The 16,630-nt window shown below is 47.2% G+C and overlaps 2 protein-coding genes across 11 annotated transcripts in view; one reads left to right on the top strand and one right to left on the bottom strand.

Moving 5' to 3' along the window:
• Window positions 1-595: 595 nt before the first annotated feature.
• CUNH17orf58 (chromosome unknown C17orf58 homolog) lies at window positions 596-5,877 on the top strand. Of its 2 annotated transcripts, none has more exons than XM_052759652.1 (5): window positions 596-870; window positions 999-1,097; window positions 2,856-3,314; window positions 3,406-3,600; window positions 4,968-5,877. In XM_052759652.1, exons 2-5 carry the CDS (start codon window positions 1,022-1,024, stop codon window positions 5,156-5,158), a joined length of 921 nt encoding a protein of 306 aa, XP_052615612.1. In that variant the 5' UTR covers window positions 596-870; window positions 999-1,021; the 3' UTR covers window positions 5,159-5,877. The 2 variants fall into 2 exon arrangements, with proteins under 2 accessions (XP_052615612.1, XP_052615613.1); XM_052759653.1 differs by having other exon boundaries at window positions 609-870; window positions 3,409-3,600.
• A 2,519-nt stretch (window positions 5,878-8,396) lies between these two features.
• The window catches only part of Bptf (bromodomain PHD finger transcription factor), a 113,177-nt gene continuing 104,943 nt past the window's right edge, over window positions 8,397-16,630 (bottom strand). For 8 of the 9 annotated variants that reach the window (XM_052759642.1, XM_052759649.1, XM_052759648.1 and 5 more), the window contains 2 exons: window positions 15,689-15,875; window positions 8,397-11,164 (listed from right to left, as the gene is read on the bottom strand). In XM_052759642.1, coding sequence (XP_052615602.1) covers window positions 11,128-11,164; window positions 15,689-15,875 — 224 coding nt within the window. In that variant the 3' untranslated portion in view covers window positions 8,397-11,127. Of the gene's footprint in view, window positions 11,165-11,400; window positions 11,920-15,688; window positions 15,876-16,630 lie in introns of those variants that run through there. The other variant, XM_052759645.1, reaches the window with a different exon arrangement.

The following is a 16,630-nucleotide window of genomic DNA, read 5'->3' as shown; positions in this document are numbered from 1 at the left end:
GTTTTCTGGCCCCTGGATATGAGTGCCACGGAACTTGGAGCCTTCCCTCTGTAACCTGTGTATCTCACACAAAGCCCTTCACCTCAGCATTCCCGCTTCCATTTAGGTTTGAAGCTGTGGACTGAGATGCGATTCCTGAGGCTTCGGACTTGCTCCGGGAACGTGATTCCCTCATGCTCCCCTCGGCAAATGCTGGTTTTATTTCATCTGAAGGAAATGGGCCTTTAACTCCCGACCAATCGAGGGACATAAGCAGGAAAGGAATTTGCTTTTCTTAGAAATAACAAGTCGGCCTTTTCCCAAGCAATGAGATGCCCCCAGAATGGGAAAGGTGGGTTGCCAATCTTTATGCATTCAGTATACACTTGAATCTGGTCAACTGAATACCAGTTATCAATGGATGGATGGATGAAAGAGGGGGAGGAGGGGGAGGAGGGGAAGGGCAGGGCTGGCAAGAAAAACCATTTTGTTAAGGTCTCCCCCCCCACCCCGTTTCTGGTTCTGGAATATCAAGATTGCACATATAGTCCAACAGCTTTGCCAAACTTGGTTTGTCTGGCAATTGCCTCACACGTTCTGGAATGCGTTTTTTGTCGTCTGGAGTCCCCTCCCCTTCACAAGCCCAAGCTATTCTAAGCGCTGATTTATTTGTTGTTGACTTCATCACTCACTTTCCTTGATTCTGTCCCTCAACTCCCTCCAAACCTCGCTCTCCCCTCGCCCTGTCACCCCCCGCCGAGCACAGCACCCATCCAGAGCGAGAGCTCCAGGCCGTGGTGTTCTTCTGGCCCACAGATCCCAGTCGGGACCACACATCCGACCCTCCTCGGGAAGAGGGCGAGATCCCCGCCGCTCGGTTTTCTTTCAATGGTCTGTGCAGCCTGAGATGCCCGTTTCCCCAAAGGCTGCCCCTCATTAGCATGAACGGGGGTGGGGGGGTGTGTGGAGAAGGGGTGGGGGGAGAGGAAGCCAGCCAAAGCCCTCGCTGCGTTTTCCAGCCCTGGGAACCCTGTCTACAAAAATGACAGCTCGAGTCCTCTGGCTTCTCTGTTTGATCATCGGATGGTCCCCCGAAGCCCCGGTGGCGGAGAGAAAAGGTGAGGTCGCTGAAACGCAGCGCCCCAGGGACCGGGAAAAGGGCGCGATGCAGGGCGGGACGAGCCAAGGGTCAGAGCCTGCGGGACAGGCGACTCCGGGTCTACGTGCGTGCCAGCGAGCAGCGACAAGGGTCCCCCAAGATTTCATGTTCCTTGGCAGCCTTTTCGGAAGGGAAGACGCGGGTTCAGCTGCTGAAATGATCGCGTGCGAGCCAGGCAGCCTGGAGAAAACTTTGCATGTTAAATAGCTGCATCGCAGAGGAGGGAAAGTGTCAAAAGGGGTCGCGGCTCGCTGTGGACAGGCTCCCGGGCTAGGCATGGTGACACAGGCCAGCGATGGTGCGACAGCTCCGGGTCTCCCGCCTCTCTCCTCGCAGCTCCGGTATAGCTTCTGGTATACTTGAACCTTGATATTACACACACACACACACACACACACACACACACACACACACCCACAGGCACAAATCAGGCTGTCCCGGTTCTGCTTTTGTTAGGATGTTTGGTTCACTATCTCTGGGAAAAACAGCATCCACACCTCACCGGGCAATTTATTTCAGTGTTTTTTTCCCCTCCCACATGGAAATTGAAGGACTTCAGTGGCATTTAACCCACATATCAAACCATCTTCCCCATGACAACAGATGGTGGTGTCAGTGGGGAATCAGTTGAGGTCAACAGTTGACAGTCAGGAGTTGGATAGCCACCAGAACTTTATTTGGCTGTGCACGGTGCACCGGTTTAATGCAGGAAGTTAGAACCAATGGCTTTGCAAAAACAAACTGTATAACTAGCCATTCCCACTGGGAGAAGGCTGCTTTTTCACGAGTATTCATCTGGCAAGACACATCCCGATAAATGAAGTGTTGTCGAAGCTGCAAGGGGCAGACCAGCTCTTTAATGCAAACGGAGAGGAAAGCGGGCTCTGGGCTGGGCTTGGCTGGAGGGGCACTGGGGGTGATATTGTGTAACTGTGCATGGAAAGTTGCCCAGATTTCAAGCTGGCTGAAGTTTGTGCACTAACCTGTACGCAGAGCTGGAGAAAATCATTAATAATTAAAAAAAAAATTGTCTTCATGGTATCTGGGAGATTTTCTAATGGGGAGGGGTAACAGAACTAATGTATGCTTTTATACTTAATCAGGGACATTTGCCTCCCAGCCAAGCCTTAAAACCCCTTTCTAAGCTGTTGTTTACTAGTAAGTGGTGTCCAAGAAGCCAGATAAAAATCCACTCACAAGTGCTTGATGCCGCAGGAGACCAAGATGACAGTGTAAATAGGGATGGGAAAACCAAATAGTTCTGTTGTCAGGGGCGCTTAAACAATTAGGAGAGACCTGTAACTCGAGACACTTCCCCTCGGGGCTTGCTCTTGTTACTCTCTCAACAAACTGTAAACAGCAAAAAGGTGTGTGTGTGTGTGTGTGTGTGTGTGTGTGTGTGTGTGTGTGTGTGTGTGTTGTATTGAAGGGTAAAGACTGAAGTTTAATCAATGTTAATCGAAGTGTTTAGCTCTAGAATGAATAGAAGACTGTAATTTGTAAAGATTTGACGAAGTTCTTTGGCTCCATTCTTGGTTTGCTTGTTTATTCTTAGGCTAGTTTGACACCTTAGCCCAGGTTGACCTCGAACTCTCAGCCGAGGCTTGGTGCTGCAGGCAGTGGTGCTGCCTTGCAGGGCTCGGGCAGGTGCTCGCTCCGAGGTCCCTCTGCTCCCGTCGCACCTCCCCTGGGCTCACTGCCTCGCTCTCTCCCGCAGCTCCTCCGCCGCACCGAAAGCCGGGGGCCCGGGAAACGCCGGGCCCGCCCGCGCAGCCGCTGCCGGAGTTCGCGCGCCGGCCGCGAGCCGCGGACGCAGGGCCGCGCGCCTGGCCGGAGCCCCGGCGCCGGAAGCCCGCGCCACCAGCTGACAACCGCGCCGGCTTCCGGGATGCGGCGCGCGCGCCCGCAGGGCTCCCGGGCCCGCGCCTCACTCAGGCGGAGAACCGCGCGTCCTCGCCGGAGGACTCCCCGCGGCGCGCGCGCTCTCGGGCCCCGCGACCCCAGGGCGCGCGCGCCGCTGGCCCCGCCCACCCGAACCGGCCGCGCGCCGCCGCGCAGCCCTCTGGAAGCCCGCGCGCGCTGCCGCCCGAGGACGCCGAGCTGGAGCCCCAGTCGTGCGCGCGCGCATGCAGCGGGGACGCGGACGAGCGCGAGGCCTACTGCGCCAGCGAATTCGGTGAGCGCACGCACCCTCCCGGGAGCCCGCGCGCCCGTCCCCACCCTGGCGCTAGTTGTAATGCTTTTCTCCAAATCCCGTTTGCTCAAAGCAGCCGTGAACGGAATCGTGCACGACGTGGACGTGCTAGGCGCGGGCCTGCGGCTGGTGACTCTACTGGTGGACCCCGAAGGGCTGTACAAGATGAGCCGCCTGTACATCACTCCCGACGGCTTTTTCTTCCGCGTGCATATACTAGCCCTGGACTCTTCCAGTTGCCATAAGCCGTGTCCAGAACTTAAACCTGGTATCGAAACTGACCCAAAAGACCAGCTCATACATGTCCTTTATTTATTTAGTTTCTCCAGACAGGGTTTCTCTGTAGCCCTGGCTGTCCTCGAACTCAGAGATCTGCCTGTCTCTGCCTCCCGAGTGCTGGGATTAAAGGTGTGCACCACCATCCCGGCTGTATGTGTCCTTTATTCTGCTGTTGGGGACTTGAATGCTGCAGCCCAATTTCTGTTGGTTACCATACCCCCCAACCCCCATTTCAAAGACTAGGGATTGAGCAGGGTCTCACACGTGCCAGGCAAGCACACCATCCGTTACACTCCCAGAATTTGTATGAGCTAGGCTGTTGATATGGAGCCCACACTGGCCTCGAACTCATGGCAGTCCTGCTTAAAGACATGCTAGGATACTGGTGGGGCTCAGTCCAAGCTTTGTGGGCCAGTAGTGTAACCAATAGAATTTAGATTACAGTACCATGTCAGCTCTCTTTCAGCTCCCCCATAAAGATAAGAACAGCGATTGGCACAAAATAGGCCAGGATTGATCGGGTACACCTGCTACTTCAATACCCAGGAGGGATTTGGAGGCAGGAGGATCAGAACTTCAAGGTCATCCTCCACATATAGAGTTCAAGGCCAGCTTTGGCTAATATACATTCTCAAAAGAAAAAAACCCAAACATAAAAAAAAAACGCTGGGCATGATGGCACATGCCTTGAACCTCAGCATTTGGAAGGCAGCAGCAGGTAGATCTACATGAGTTCGAGGCCAGCTTGGTACCAGGACAGCCAGGGCTACACAGAGAAACCTTGTCTCTAAAAACCAGCCAACCAACCCAAACCAAAGCATCCCAAACACTGGTATGTTGACACATATTCATGAGAAAACACCATTTTCTTTCCCCCCCTTAAGTGCGTGCATTTATTTATTTACGAGTACTCTGTATGTATGCTTGCATTACAGAAGATCCCTTTAGAGATGGTTGTGAGCCACCATGTGGTTGCTGGAAATTGAACTCAGGGCCTCTAGTGCTCAGGACAGCTAGTGCTCTTAACTGCTGAGCCATCTCTCCAGCCTCAAAACACCATTTTCAAGAGTAGTGAATCAGGAACTCAACTGTACAGCACTGAGTTGAGAAAGGCCTTTTTGGGGTTGGTGTAGTGTTGGGGCTACCTGTTGTCATTTCTCCCTGGAGATGTTCTGGGGCAGACAGGGCTTTGTTCTGTAATGTTGGCTGTCAGCAGGTTATCCTTTCTTTAGATTGTCCACCTGTTGCCTATAGGTTAGATAAGTTGCCACGTGCATAGCAAGATAGAGTCAAGCTCAGATCTCACATTTCTTGGCATGTAAATGACACCATTTCTCTTCTGGTTCTTTTGTTTAGGAAGCCGGTATATTGTGATGGGCCACATCTACCATAAGAGACGGCAGCTCCCTACTGCTCTGCTCCAGGTCCTGAGAGGGCGCCTGCGGCCAGGAGACGGACTGCTCAGGGGTAGCAGCAGCTACGTGAAAAGATTTAACCGAAAACGGGAGTGGCAAGTTCGAGGTGCCACCCACACCCAGTGCATTTGAACAGACCAGCCTGGCACCTGTGGGTCCCAAGAGACTTGGAACTCAGCAGGAAGACACAGAAGGTGGTCCGTCACAGCAGGGGTCCTTCTGTCTGAAATTGGGTCCACAGCTGGCTACCTTAAGAACTTGTGCAGCTTAGCTCTAAAGCTGCCACTTTATTTACAAAACGCTGACAAGCTATGCTCCAGAGCACAGTGGGAAAGTTACAGTGACACACACACACAGCTCAGACAGCTGGCCTGCCAGGTCAACGGATCACACACTTCGTGTTGTTTTTAAGTTATTTTAATTTAATACATTTTTTTTCAGTAGAAATAGTTCACAAAACATTTCTTGAATTTAAATATACAACTTTGAATAGTATCTATCATGTGTCAAGATTTTGTATTTAAAGCATCGAGTTTTAAATTCCACACATGAGAGTAAACATCCCTGTCAGAATTCATTTACATATGAAATGTCACTTAGATCATACACTAGGGTCAGAACCCAGGCCAAGTATGAAAATTATGTTTCAAGGGCTAATTCAAGCAAACTATCATTCCAAGAGTGTTCCTGATGTAACTCTGGGCACTGTCATGCACCCCTGCTCCGAATACCTTGTTTTGTACCAGACTGGCATCTATTCCAGCATTTTCTGGTGTATCTGATGTCATTTTTCTGTTAGGACTCAGGATCACCATTGTGTTTGTAAAGCAGTAAATCTTGCCTTGAAATCAGATCTTGGATGCACCTGGCTCTTTTTTTCTTTTTCTCAGTGATCCTGAAGATTTGAGAAAAAGCTTTTCTCAAGCTTACTTCCCAAACCCCGAGAACAGTGTTGATCAGAGACAGTGCACAGGCTGGTTTCATGGAGCCATTTCGTTATGTGTGGAAAACCTTCAGTCACTAGCTCAATTTAATTACCTTATCCTCGAGTCCACAAGGCCATCCTGATTTTCTTTCAGATGGTCAGGCTGTACTTCAGTTAATTTCAGAATAGAAGCTAAGAATGTACGAACCTTCAGTCCCCGTCCTGGAGAGGCAGAGGCAGAGGCAGGTGGTTATCTGTGACTTCCAGGCCAGCCAGAGCCACAGTGAGAACTGTCAAAGGGAAGACAGAGGAACATGGAGAGTTGACTGGGAAGCCAGCAGCAATAGCTTAGGACACAATGTGTAGCCAGATGTGGTGATGTCTGAGGGTGTGTGTGCGTGCGTGCGTCAAGAGTTCAAGGCCAACCTGAGCTACAGGAAACCTTGTCTCAAAGAAGAATATGCTGCTGGGGGAGGTGGCACACACCTTTAGTCCCAGCACTGAAGAAGCAGAGGCAGGCGGATCTCTGTGAGTTTGAGGCCAGCCTAGTCGACAGAGTGAGTTCCAGGACAGCCTGTCTGGGGGGCGGGGGAGCTATGTGCAGTATGGTAACTGTTGCCTCTTTGGCCTCAGACATGGGAAACATGAGTAAAATAAAGCTGAAAGATTCTACTTTGTGGTAAAGCATTATGAAGGGACTTTTTTGGGCCTGTACTTGCTGTAGAAGCCAGCTGGCCCTATACTCAAGCTCACGGACAAACGAAGGGCACTCACTGCAGACTCTCTGCAACTGTATCTCAGACTCCCAGCTGGTCCGTTAGAGAATTTTCCAAAGATGAAACGTGCCCAAATTCATTAAAATCTTTTTTTTTGTTTTTGAATGCTAAGGATGGTAGAGTAAGCCTATAATGCTTACTCAGGAGGTAGAGGCAGGATGATGGTAAAGGTCATCCTTGGCTACATAGTGTGAGGCCAGCCTGGGCTACAAGAGACTCTGGCCCAGAAAGGGAAAGTGGGGTCTTGAAAGATTGCAGTTGTTAAGATCCTTACTGCTCTTACAGAGGACTGGAGTCCAGATCCTAGCATCTATATCACGTGGCTCTCAATCCCCTGTACCTCTAGCTCTAGGGCATCTGGCACGCTCTTCTGGCCCCCTTGGGCACCTGTGCACACACCTCCCGAAAGGCACATACACATAAAAACACCAGTGTCAGACCCCCAGGTTCAATATACTTGGAGGTCAGGATTACTGCGGAAATGCAGGCCACTTGTTGTAGATACTGCCGGGATAAAAAATAAAAGCCACCACTCAAGACTGGGTCTACAAGGCAAGGCTAGTGAGGTTCTGTGGAAAAGGAGACAGAAAGAACCCTGGAAATTCCAGGTTAGCAAAGAGGTTGGAAGAATCACGTTTTCCACATTCACACAGGACCTTGGTTGCAATTTCTAATTTTATAGAAAAACTTAATGAGCAAATCATTGTTGTCTCTAATCCTCTTGTCCCATTGATAGATTCTACAATCCCATCCCCCAGTACATGGGTCAGTGCTGCAAAGACAAAAAAGCCCTTCGTGTTTATGTACACACACAATACTCCCCAGCAATACAATACCCAGCTGCCTTCAAGGTAATTCAACAGTATCTGTCCTTCAAATTAAGCTGGTACTTCAAGGATTCAAGAAGGGAAAAGGACATGGTTTTCTTTTGTTAGGGGAAGGTCTATAAGACAATCTCCCTCCTCCTCCTGGTGTGTGTGATACTAAGTTATAAAAACTGCCTCTGAATATCATATGGCATTGTGCAATTCTCTTCTGAACTCATTTTTAAGGTGACCAGGTGAATGCATGTGCAAGACTTCTGGCAGGGCACTCTCTAGTGCGTGGTCTCTTCCACTCTGAAAATACAGTATTTTGTTAGTTGAAGTTTGGTTTACACTGGATCAAGGGGTATACTATTCTCAGAAAATATCTTTCCCAAAATCTCATTCTATGTATCTAAAAATTCCTCAAACTACACCAGATGACTAGAATCCCCCTTCCCCTTGTCCCCACCCCCATGGACACATCAGCCAGTACCTTGCTCAGGAGAGAATGACACTCCTAAGTTCAAGGCCCTGCTGGGGATCTGCCTCCACTGGGACAAGAGTGAACCACAGGGGCTGCAGAGATGGCTCAGCAGTTAAAAATCACTGGCTGCTCTTGCAGAGGACCTGGGTTCAGTTCCTAGCACCCACCTGGTGGCTTACAACCTTAGTAAACTCCAGTTCCAGGGAATCCAATATCCTCTTCTGATCCCCATGGACATCAGGCAGGCACACACACACACACGCACACGCACACGCACACGCACATGCACACGCACACACGCAGTAAATGTTATCGGCTGAGTGTATGGCTCTTACATCAATTAGAAACGCGAGAACCAAGATCTGACCTGACACAAATGGACAGAGACAGGGAAAGAAGTTTTATTTGCAGATCGCAAGAGGAAAGGTTACAAACAGCAACACATTGTCAGGGTTCCTACACAGCACTCCAGGCCACTCCAAATAGAAAAAGGTCATTTTTACTGTAGAAACATCTCCAAAAGATCACAATTTCATTGACCTACTGTAGGACAGTAATACAAACCCGGAAGAATTTGCTCAGGAGAAAAAAGCCTTACAGACATTATGAAAATATCTCTTATGAAATGGTCTCAAATTGTGAATTTGGAGATGAAGCACAGGAAATGCTAAAAATACTTTTAGCCAAAGAAATCTATCAAAGCAAAGAACGTACAGATTATAGGTGCAAAGCCTGGGCAGAAACATCCTAACCACATCACCAGTGTGCATCGGACCACTCAGGCTGCCAAAGCAAACAGTTTAACTTTTCTCTGAGTAGCAGAAGTTCCTCAAATCAGATTCATAGAAAAGCAGCTTGTGAAATAAGAATGTACGTTTTTCAAAAATTCCTTTTGAAAGACTAAAGCTCTATAGTCTGATAAAATTATAAAATGTCTTTATATGGTGATAGAAATTGCAAAAGTCTTTATACCATTAAGTACACAATATGAAATTAACATCTTCCCAGTCTCAGAAATCCACAGCCCACCCCCCGTTCTGTACAACTTGGCAATGCCAACAGCTACAGAAAATGTATCAAACAGTGAACCAACCAACCATTGTTTCATTAGAAACTGCACAGAATCCAATGTCAAAAACATTACTTTATTTATTTTTTTAGGATGAAATGTCCTATTACGTACAAAAAGAATTATTTAGAATTTGCTACAATTTGTTAAAAACATAGCAATCTATTGCCTACAGGTAGGAAAGCTCTTGCTGCAACAAGCTGACGTGACTGAGCCCATATATACCGAGATATATGAAGAGATAGTACAGGAATACTGCGGTGTGGCTAGATGCAGAATCACTTTCTATCATTAAAGTGTAGAATTCTTGCATCAGCACAGTGCTTACAACATGGAACATTTGCTTTCTGTAAACTAAAAGGACAAAATAGCCTGTATTTAACTACTTCCACCTTAATAGTTTAAGCAAAAACTTTGTTACCATATTGAGCAGTTAGTCTCTTTAGCCATGAGCACAGGCTAAAAAGACATCTTTATGTACAGAGGGAGTGAGTTCAACAGAGCGCGTGAACCCAGAAGAACCTGTACACCTGAGCCTGGAAGAAGAATTGCCAACTGTTGCCACAGTTTCCTTTTGAGAAACCAGGGGCTGGGGAAGGCTTTGCATAGCAGGGTGACACCAAACAAACAAAAGCCAGGTAGATTCTAAACTCAGCAGGACAAGGCTAATGTGGACTAGTGCAAAGTCTAGGAAAACATCTGCGAAGCTGCACAACCCAACTCCGGCTGGTCTTCCCAACAGCACAAGGGGAAGGTGGTAACACTAGCAGGAGGCACATGCAGAACACACCTGTCTGCTCTACCCTGCACCCTGCTCATGGGACGCTGCCCTACAGCAACAACAGAACCCAAAGAACCCAACCAACACAAAGGAGAGGCCAAGGTCATCTAAACGCCTTCCCTCCATAGGGAGCTGGCTGTCTGTGACTGGTAGTTTGCCTAGAATCACAAATGGTAGGGATGAAGGTAATGTACTGTGTCATATTCCTGTTATTAGAGGTATGGCCAACTGATACATGGGCTCAGCTCCCTAGAGATTTTCTCTGATGTGATGACTGGGACTTATGAAAAAGGCCTCTGCTCTACTGGAGAAACTCAGGCCTCCTGCCTGTGATTCCTGGTGGCCCTCCCTCTCCCCACAAGGGCTTACAAGTAATATTAGCGCACATTCAAAGAGACCTCCATCTGTGGGAGAAAAATTATCTCCATTTATTTCGGTTCATATACATCCATAGTTGAATTTTAATACAAAAAGAAAAAAATTAGAATCTGACAAAATGTTTACAAACAAGATCCCTTCAAATAGATTCTGCTCATTTAGCCTGGTGCAGAGTAAATGACAATTTGTACTGGTGTATTCAAGGCAACGAAGTCTGTAGTCCAGGACCACTTATCCCAGCCTTTCTGCACGCCTCATCTGTGTCTACCATGAACAATAAACTCATTGTTGATTCCCAGTTGTGTGTGCACATGTGTACATAGCAGCTCCTTTCATAGAAAGAAAAGACATCTAGAGGTCGCCTTGTACTTCACCTACAGGAATCATGATAAGATATAGGATGGATACATGTAACCAGGGCTGGATTTTATAAGAAAAAATAATTAGCTGACAAATGAGGGCAGCAATAAAAAAGCGTCTTTTTTGCAACAATAAATAAATACAGTCAGAAAGGTTTCTGTGACTCTAAGCAGCTTCTTCACTGAAGAGCGGACGTGGCATTTCCACGGAGTCACACTTGACCCCATAGTGTCTTTTTTTTTCTTGCTTTTTCTTTTTTTTTTCAATAAACAAAAGTTTCCTGCTTCTGTCACAACAGTAAAGCCATTTGCTCTTGACAAGACAATGGTGCCGTGGACTTTGCTTTTCCTTTGTCCGTTGGACAAAATTGGCCAAGAATACAATTGGACTGTTGTGACCAATAGGAACGAGGTTACGGTCAAGTCTCGTCAGGATAGCCTGACTGAAAACATCTGGCGCTTTAATTTAAATAGTTCAGACCACCAGACTCTCACTGTGTCTCGCTTAGTGACACGCTGAGCTCTAAGGAGCGGCAGACTGCAGCTTGTTGTTATGAGACCTACAGAATACAGAAAAAGGGGACAAGTAAGCACCCTTCATTTCTGAGACAATGATACTTTATGTGGATGCCAAGGCCAGTCTGGGGAAGCAGCCATGCTCTTTCACTCATCCTTGGCAAGCAAATATAAGAAAATTAACAATTAAGAAATCTTTAAGCTATAGTATTAAAACTTTTCACTGTACAGTAAACATGGTAGCTCGCTGGAAAAGCCAATGTTTAAAAATATATGTATATATAAGTGAATATATATTGTTTATTATGATTACACCATTTTCAACAAATGGGACAAAGACATTTACAGAAGCATTACTGTAGTAAAAGGTGTGTGTGTCTGTCTATTTACAGTGATGCAGGAAATGGGAAGTTCTATCAGAAGACAAGGAGCAATATTAACATCACATTTTTCAACCGAAGTCCAGAAAGTCCTTTTCTTTTCACAGTTTCATTCACAACTGTTAGTGACCAAATTACTGTACAGGAAGCAGGACTGACTCAGCACTTTATATTGCAATATAGCAGGTAGGTACAGCATCCCGAGCATTCACAATTCTTTAAACACATTGTCCAACATGGCTGCCAGAATAAAGTTTTTACGTATCTATACATCTGTATTTAACATTAAAAAATTATATTAACTAGTTTCAACTTTTGGGAGGGGAATTTTGAATTAGGCAATCACGTGGTACAATAAACAGTGACCCAAACATCCAGTTCTGATTCCAGTTAAAAATTCAGACTAAAGATATCACAATCTGTAAGAAAAGAAAGAACACGGATGGTATAAATGAATCAGAACAAAGTAATGAAATAATGTGCACACAATCTTGGAGATCACAAATTAAAAATGGAAGATGTGGCCAGGGGACATCGGAAACAGAAGATGGCATAAGGACTGCCTGCCCTGTACCTGCCTAAACTGGGAGAATAGAAAGAAGCCTGCAGAGCACAAAACGGCAATGCAACAGTACGCCGCCGCCGCCGCCTCCATACAACTCTGCACTGGAGCAGAATTGAGCCAACTTCTAAATTCAGTTCTGGTGTTCTCAAATGCACACCAATGCTCTACTACACACAAAGCCAAGGAAGCAACTTGGTGGCAAGATGTCATAGTGGTCCCTTAGGCCTGGGGGTGCAGGTCAGTGTTACCATATGTACTTAGTGAAGCCCTGGGTTTGATCACACACACGTGTGCACACACACACATACACGCACGCGCGCGCGCACACACACACCCCCTCGTAGGTTGCTAAGCCTCCTTCTATCTTCTTCAAATCCTTTTGTTTTGCTACAAGCCCAGGACTGTCCAGTCTTTCCTCCTCCTGCACCCTCCCCTCTGGGAATCTCCCTGCAAGCCTGGCACCAAGGGCAGCACTCAAGCACCCAGCTTCCAGAGCCCAGCTCCTTCCAAAGGCCTCTCCAACTCTGAATTAGAATTCCATCGGACGACTAACTGCACAAGGCATGAATGGGAATGCGCCCCCCGCCAGGTTTATGAAGGAAACAGCAGCCTCTGTTCTGCAGCTTACTGGGCCTGCAGCAACTGTTTCCTCCTCTATTCCATAGCTGCACTTCTCATTTCTTCCAATTTTATTCTGCTTTGGCAAAGGAGAGGTGAGCTCACCTAGCCACTCTCCCACGTCTCTCTTTGAGCCCACTTTATTTCCCAAGAACTTCCAATTCTATCTTTCACTAACACCCCCTTAGGCTGACTCAGGCAGCTGAAGCTCCCGTGACCCGGCTCTTTCTCGGCAGCACCAGCCATTTCGGAGAAAGCATTATTCTTATCCTCACTCCCTCCCCTGGTTTTGGTTAATTCACAGTGTTAGGTTTTTTGAACTCCAACTAATTATCTCATGTAAAAACCCTTTGCTCTCCCTAGACATTCCTATGTTGGGCGTATTCCATTGTGGTCTTCTGATCTGGACACTCGTTACACATATTGGCCATAAAATATCACTATAGGTTCCAGGCATTCTTGGTTGGTTGCTGGGACCTCTTGTTTCTTGGACTCAAGGCCTGGTTTTCTTCTCCTTTGTTTCTTGAGACTTGGTCTCATTCTATAGTTGAGATTAAAGACATGCGGCACCAAGGCACGAGTCACCATGCCAGGCACTCAAGGTCCCCCCCGCCCCTGGGTTTCTGGTGTAGCCCTGGCTGTCTTGGAACTCCATGCTTAGTAGACCTGGATCAGAGACCCACCTGCCTCTGCCTTCCTTAGTGCTGGGATTAAAGGCATGTGCCACCACTGTCTGGCTAGGTCTTGTTCCTTGTGAGACAGTAACCTGTGAGGGCCTTTCCTTACACCAGTAACGACGTGCCCTGCTTTCACTCTGTACTATTTACATCTGTACACATGTAAACTGACCACATTTCCTGAAGGGCTGGGATAGTCTCCCCTTCCACAAACACCGATCACCAGTCTAGTCCTGTTCCGTTCTGTCTTCTGGAGGCTCTTTCAGCCTTGCCATCTAGAAAGGATCCAGCGTGTACGTGCATTGGCTGTTTCACCATCTGCCCTCTTGCCCTGGCACACTGGCAATGTTCCTCAATCTTCCCACAAGCATGCTGAGGATCCTCACTCCCCAGCATCCCTGGGGCAGCACAGAGAGGGTTCTTGATGGCTATGCTCAGTGAACAATGGTGCTGAATGGGTTTACTTTCTGACCAGGATCCTTGGATAATTTCCTTTGTCTTCTCTATTCTCCTCTAGAATGAATTATTTCATAATTTCCATGATGTGAACTTTCATCACTTACAATTTTGTCTTTTTCCAATAACCTGTCCACCAGGATGTAGGTGTAGTGTGCTTGAGAGTTGCTCGGGACACCATACAGGGGCATGTGCTGTCTGTAAAAAGTTCCTGTTCTTTCTGGACTCTAGTTTTCTGCTGCACCATGGACCTTTCCTTTGCTGATGCATGTCTGGCTGGTCTTGGGGTGTCTGCCAATCTTCAGAAGAGGTGATACCTGGCAGGTACTGTAGATGAGTTCAGAGCTCCCTGATGGGCAGTTACTTCTCTGCTATTTGAGACAGAATCTTGCTAGGTCTCCAACTTGCGATCTCCAGTGACTCTTACTTTAGATGCAGGACGAGTTTCGTGACAATCTGGGGATGGTTACTTCTTTGTCATGGAGGCTGGCCTGTCCAGCAAAGTCTGGCAAGCAGCCTCTCTGGCCTCCATATGCTAGATGCCAGCACCACTTCCAACATAGCTGCTTGGATCTTAGGTCACTTTTCTTTGATTTTCTATTGAAATCTGGAATTTACATATGTAGGGTTCTCTGGGCAATATGCTGGGACCTCTCCTGAATTTTCTAGAAGAATCTGGATTAGGTTTGTATTGTACTCATGAGCTGATCTTTCCCCATCTGCTCACTACTGATGAGATTTCAGTGTTCTCTCTGTTATTATCTTTTAAAATATTCCTCTACTATACAAGTTCCAACACTCTGTCTAAAATGCAGTTCTCGGTAACCACCTACCTTGCCCCAAGACCTTCCTCAGAGGGAGATTCCCAGGCAGAACACTGAGTCAGTGCATGTAATGGGGAGTGATCCCAGGGCCTGAGGAGACATGCTAGTGCTGTCACTGAGCATCACTCAGGGCCCACAACACTGATTTGAACACTCGGTATGCCATCTTTTAGGAATGCCTTAGGATAATAGATGCCCAGGCTCCAACCCACCCAAGGTCTACATGGTCTGCATGTCTGGGGCTCAGTGAGCAGGTAGGTAGGTGGGTGGACATGGTATGGTGATGAGGATTCTTAAGGCTACAGAATGGTAGCAGTGAGAGAGCTGTTACCCCTGCAGAGGTACCAAGCCTCTACAGGAGGATGAACTTTATGGGATTGAGATGGGGTTGAAGTTGAGAAAGACACAGAAGAGCAGAAGGTCACAGTAACAAAACTTCATGCAAAGTTGCTACAATGTTTTTAGGGTTTAGAAACATTCCGAGGACTAGTATAGCCTAGAAAAAAACACTCAGGAAACCATCATTTGATGACCTCTAAGATGCAGCCCACATAACTCAAGGAGAGTATGAAAAGCCCTCTTGCTGGCTTTCTCCTTGGGTGGCTCAAGGGCAGCCAGAGCCCTCCCTGCTCGTCACAGGTCCTGCAGACAAGATTCCCATGGACGGTATTTCACAAAGTGACTTCACTTTAACCACATTAACAGACACAGGGCTGCTCCCATCGTGAAGAGTAGACCATAATGCCATTGTCTTTTTTTGTTTCTTTGTTGAGACAGGGTCTCACTATGTAGCCCTGGCTGGCCTTGCACTCTCTAGGCAGACCAAGCTGGTCTTAAAACTCACCAACTCCTCTGACTCCTAAGTTCTGGGATTAAAGCTGTACATTGCCACGCCTAGTGTAATGTTGTAGTCTTGACGTTGTACGAATAGTATTTTTTTATCTGAAGGAACAAACTTACTGTGAACACTCCACTGGCCGGCCCCTCAATAGGACAGTACAGAGTCTGGAGCAGTGATTGACGTCAGAATATTGAACACCGTGCTTACCTGCTAGCCTTGAATCCTTTTAGTTTCTGTACAAAGAACGACTCAAGAACTTCTGCGCACTGGTAAAAGGGGGAGTCGCTGGGGTTGTAGTACCGGCAGTTATCAAAAATTTTGGTCATATCTGCCACGAACTCTGTCAGCTTTTCATAGTAACGCTTTTGTATCCTTTCTTCCATGGTGGCAAGGTCTTAAAGACACAAAATATAAAATATTTTCAAAGCTTTACGGTTTTCCCAAGGAGGTCATGTCCTGCAGCTCTTTTGAACTCAACATGTGTGTTTACTTCGATCCTTCCGAAGGTGCTACTTCACATCTGGAGGCTAGCATGTACAGTCGAGGCCACCTCATACTGTTCAACACTGTTTCTGTTTTGATTTCTAAGACACTACTCCTGGCTGCTGCTGAGAAGGTGCTTTCATTTGTAATTAACTACACAGAACAGCTTCCATTCAACTGCCTTTTTTTTTTTCCTGGTGTTTTGAGACAGGGTTTCTCTGTGTAGCCCTGGCTGTCCTGTAGACAAGGCTGGCCTCAAACTCTGATATCTGCCTGCCTCTGCCTCCCGAGTGCTAGGATTAAAGGGATGCATCACCCGGTCCAGCAAAAATTGTTTTTATTGACAGGGTTTCTCTGTGTGGCTCTGGTTGTCCTGGAACTCACTCTGTAGTCCAGTCAGGCCTCAAACTCACAGAGATCCGCCTAAAGGTGTGTACAGCCATCAGCACCACGCAGCTTTTCTTTATCTTTTATAGCATAGTAAAACAGCAAACACAAACAACGATGCATACTGAATTCTGAAGTAGGAACACAACGTAGAATTCTGAATACCATCTATGGTAGGGGCTTTATGATCTTACATTAGGCTCAGTAACACCATGCCGGTTCCATCAGCCCTCAAAGCCACCTTCATTTTCAAGTTAGTCTAAACCATCTAAACATTTT

This window comes from Peromyscus californicus, unplaced genomic scaffold, assembly GCF_007827085.1.
Source record: "Peromyscus californicus insignis strain IS unplaced genomic scaffold, ASM782708v3 Scaffold_3__1_contigs__length_106647218, whole genome shotgun sequence".
NCBI classification, from domain to species: domain Eukaryota; kingdom Metazoa; phylum Chordata; class Mammalia; order Rodentia; family Cricetidae; genus Peromyscus; species Peromyscus californicus.
Note: the sequence above shows the minus strand (reverse complement) of the source record. Positions and strands in the feature narration are given on the sequence as shown.

Bases quoted from the DNA above. Each gene is read 5' to 3' on its own strand.
- CUNH17orf58 (XM_052759652.1), top strand. From the start codon at position 1,022: ATGACAGCTCGAGTCCTCTGGCTTCTCTGTTTGATCATCGGATGGTCC. The intron at 1,098-2,855 runs GTGAGGTCGCTG...TCTCTCCCGCAG, and splicing joins CCCGGTGGCGGAGAGAAAAG to CTCCTCCGCCGCACCGAAAG. The intron at 3,601-4,967 runs GTATCGAAACTG...TCTTTTGTTTAG, and splicing joins GTGTCCAGAACTTAAACCTG to GAAGCCGGTATATTGTGATG.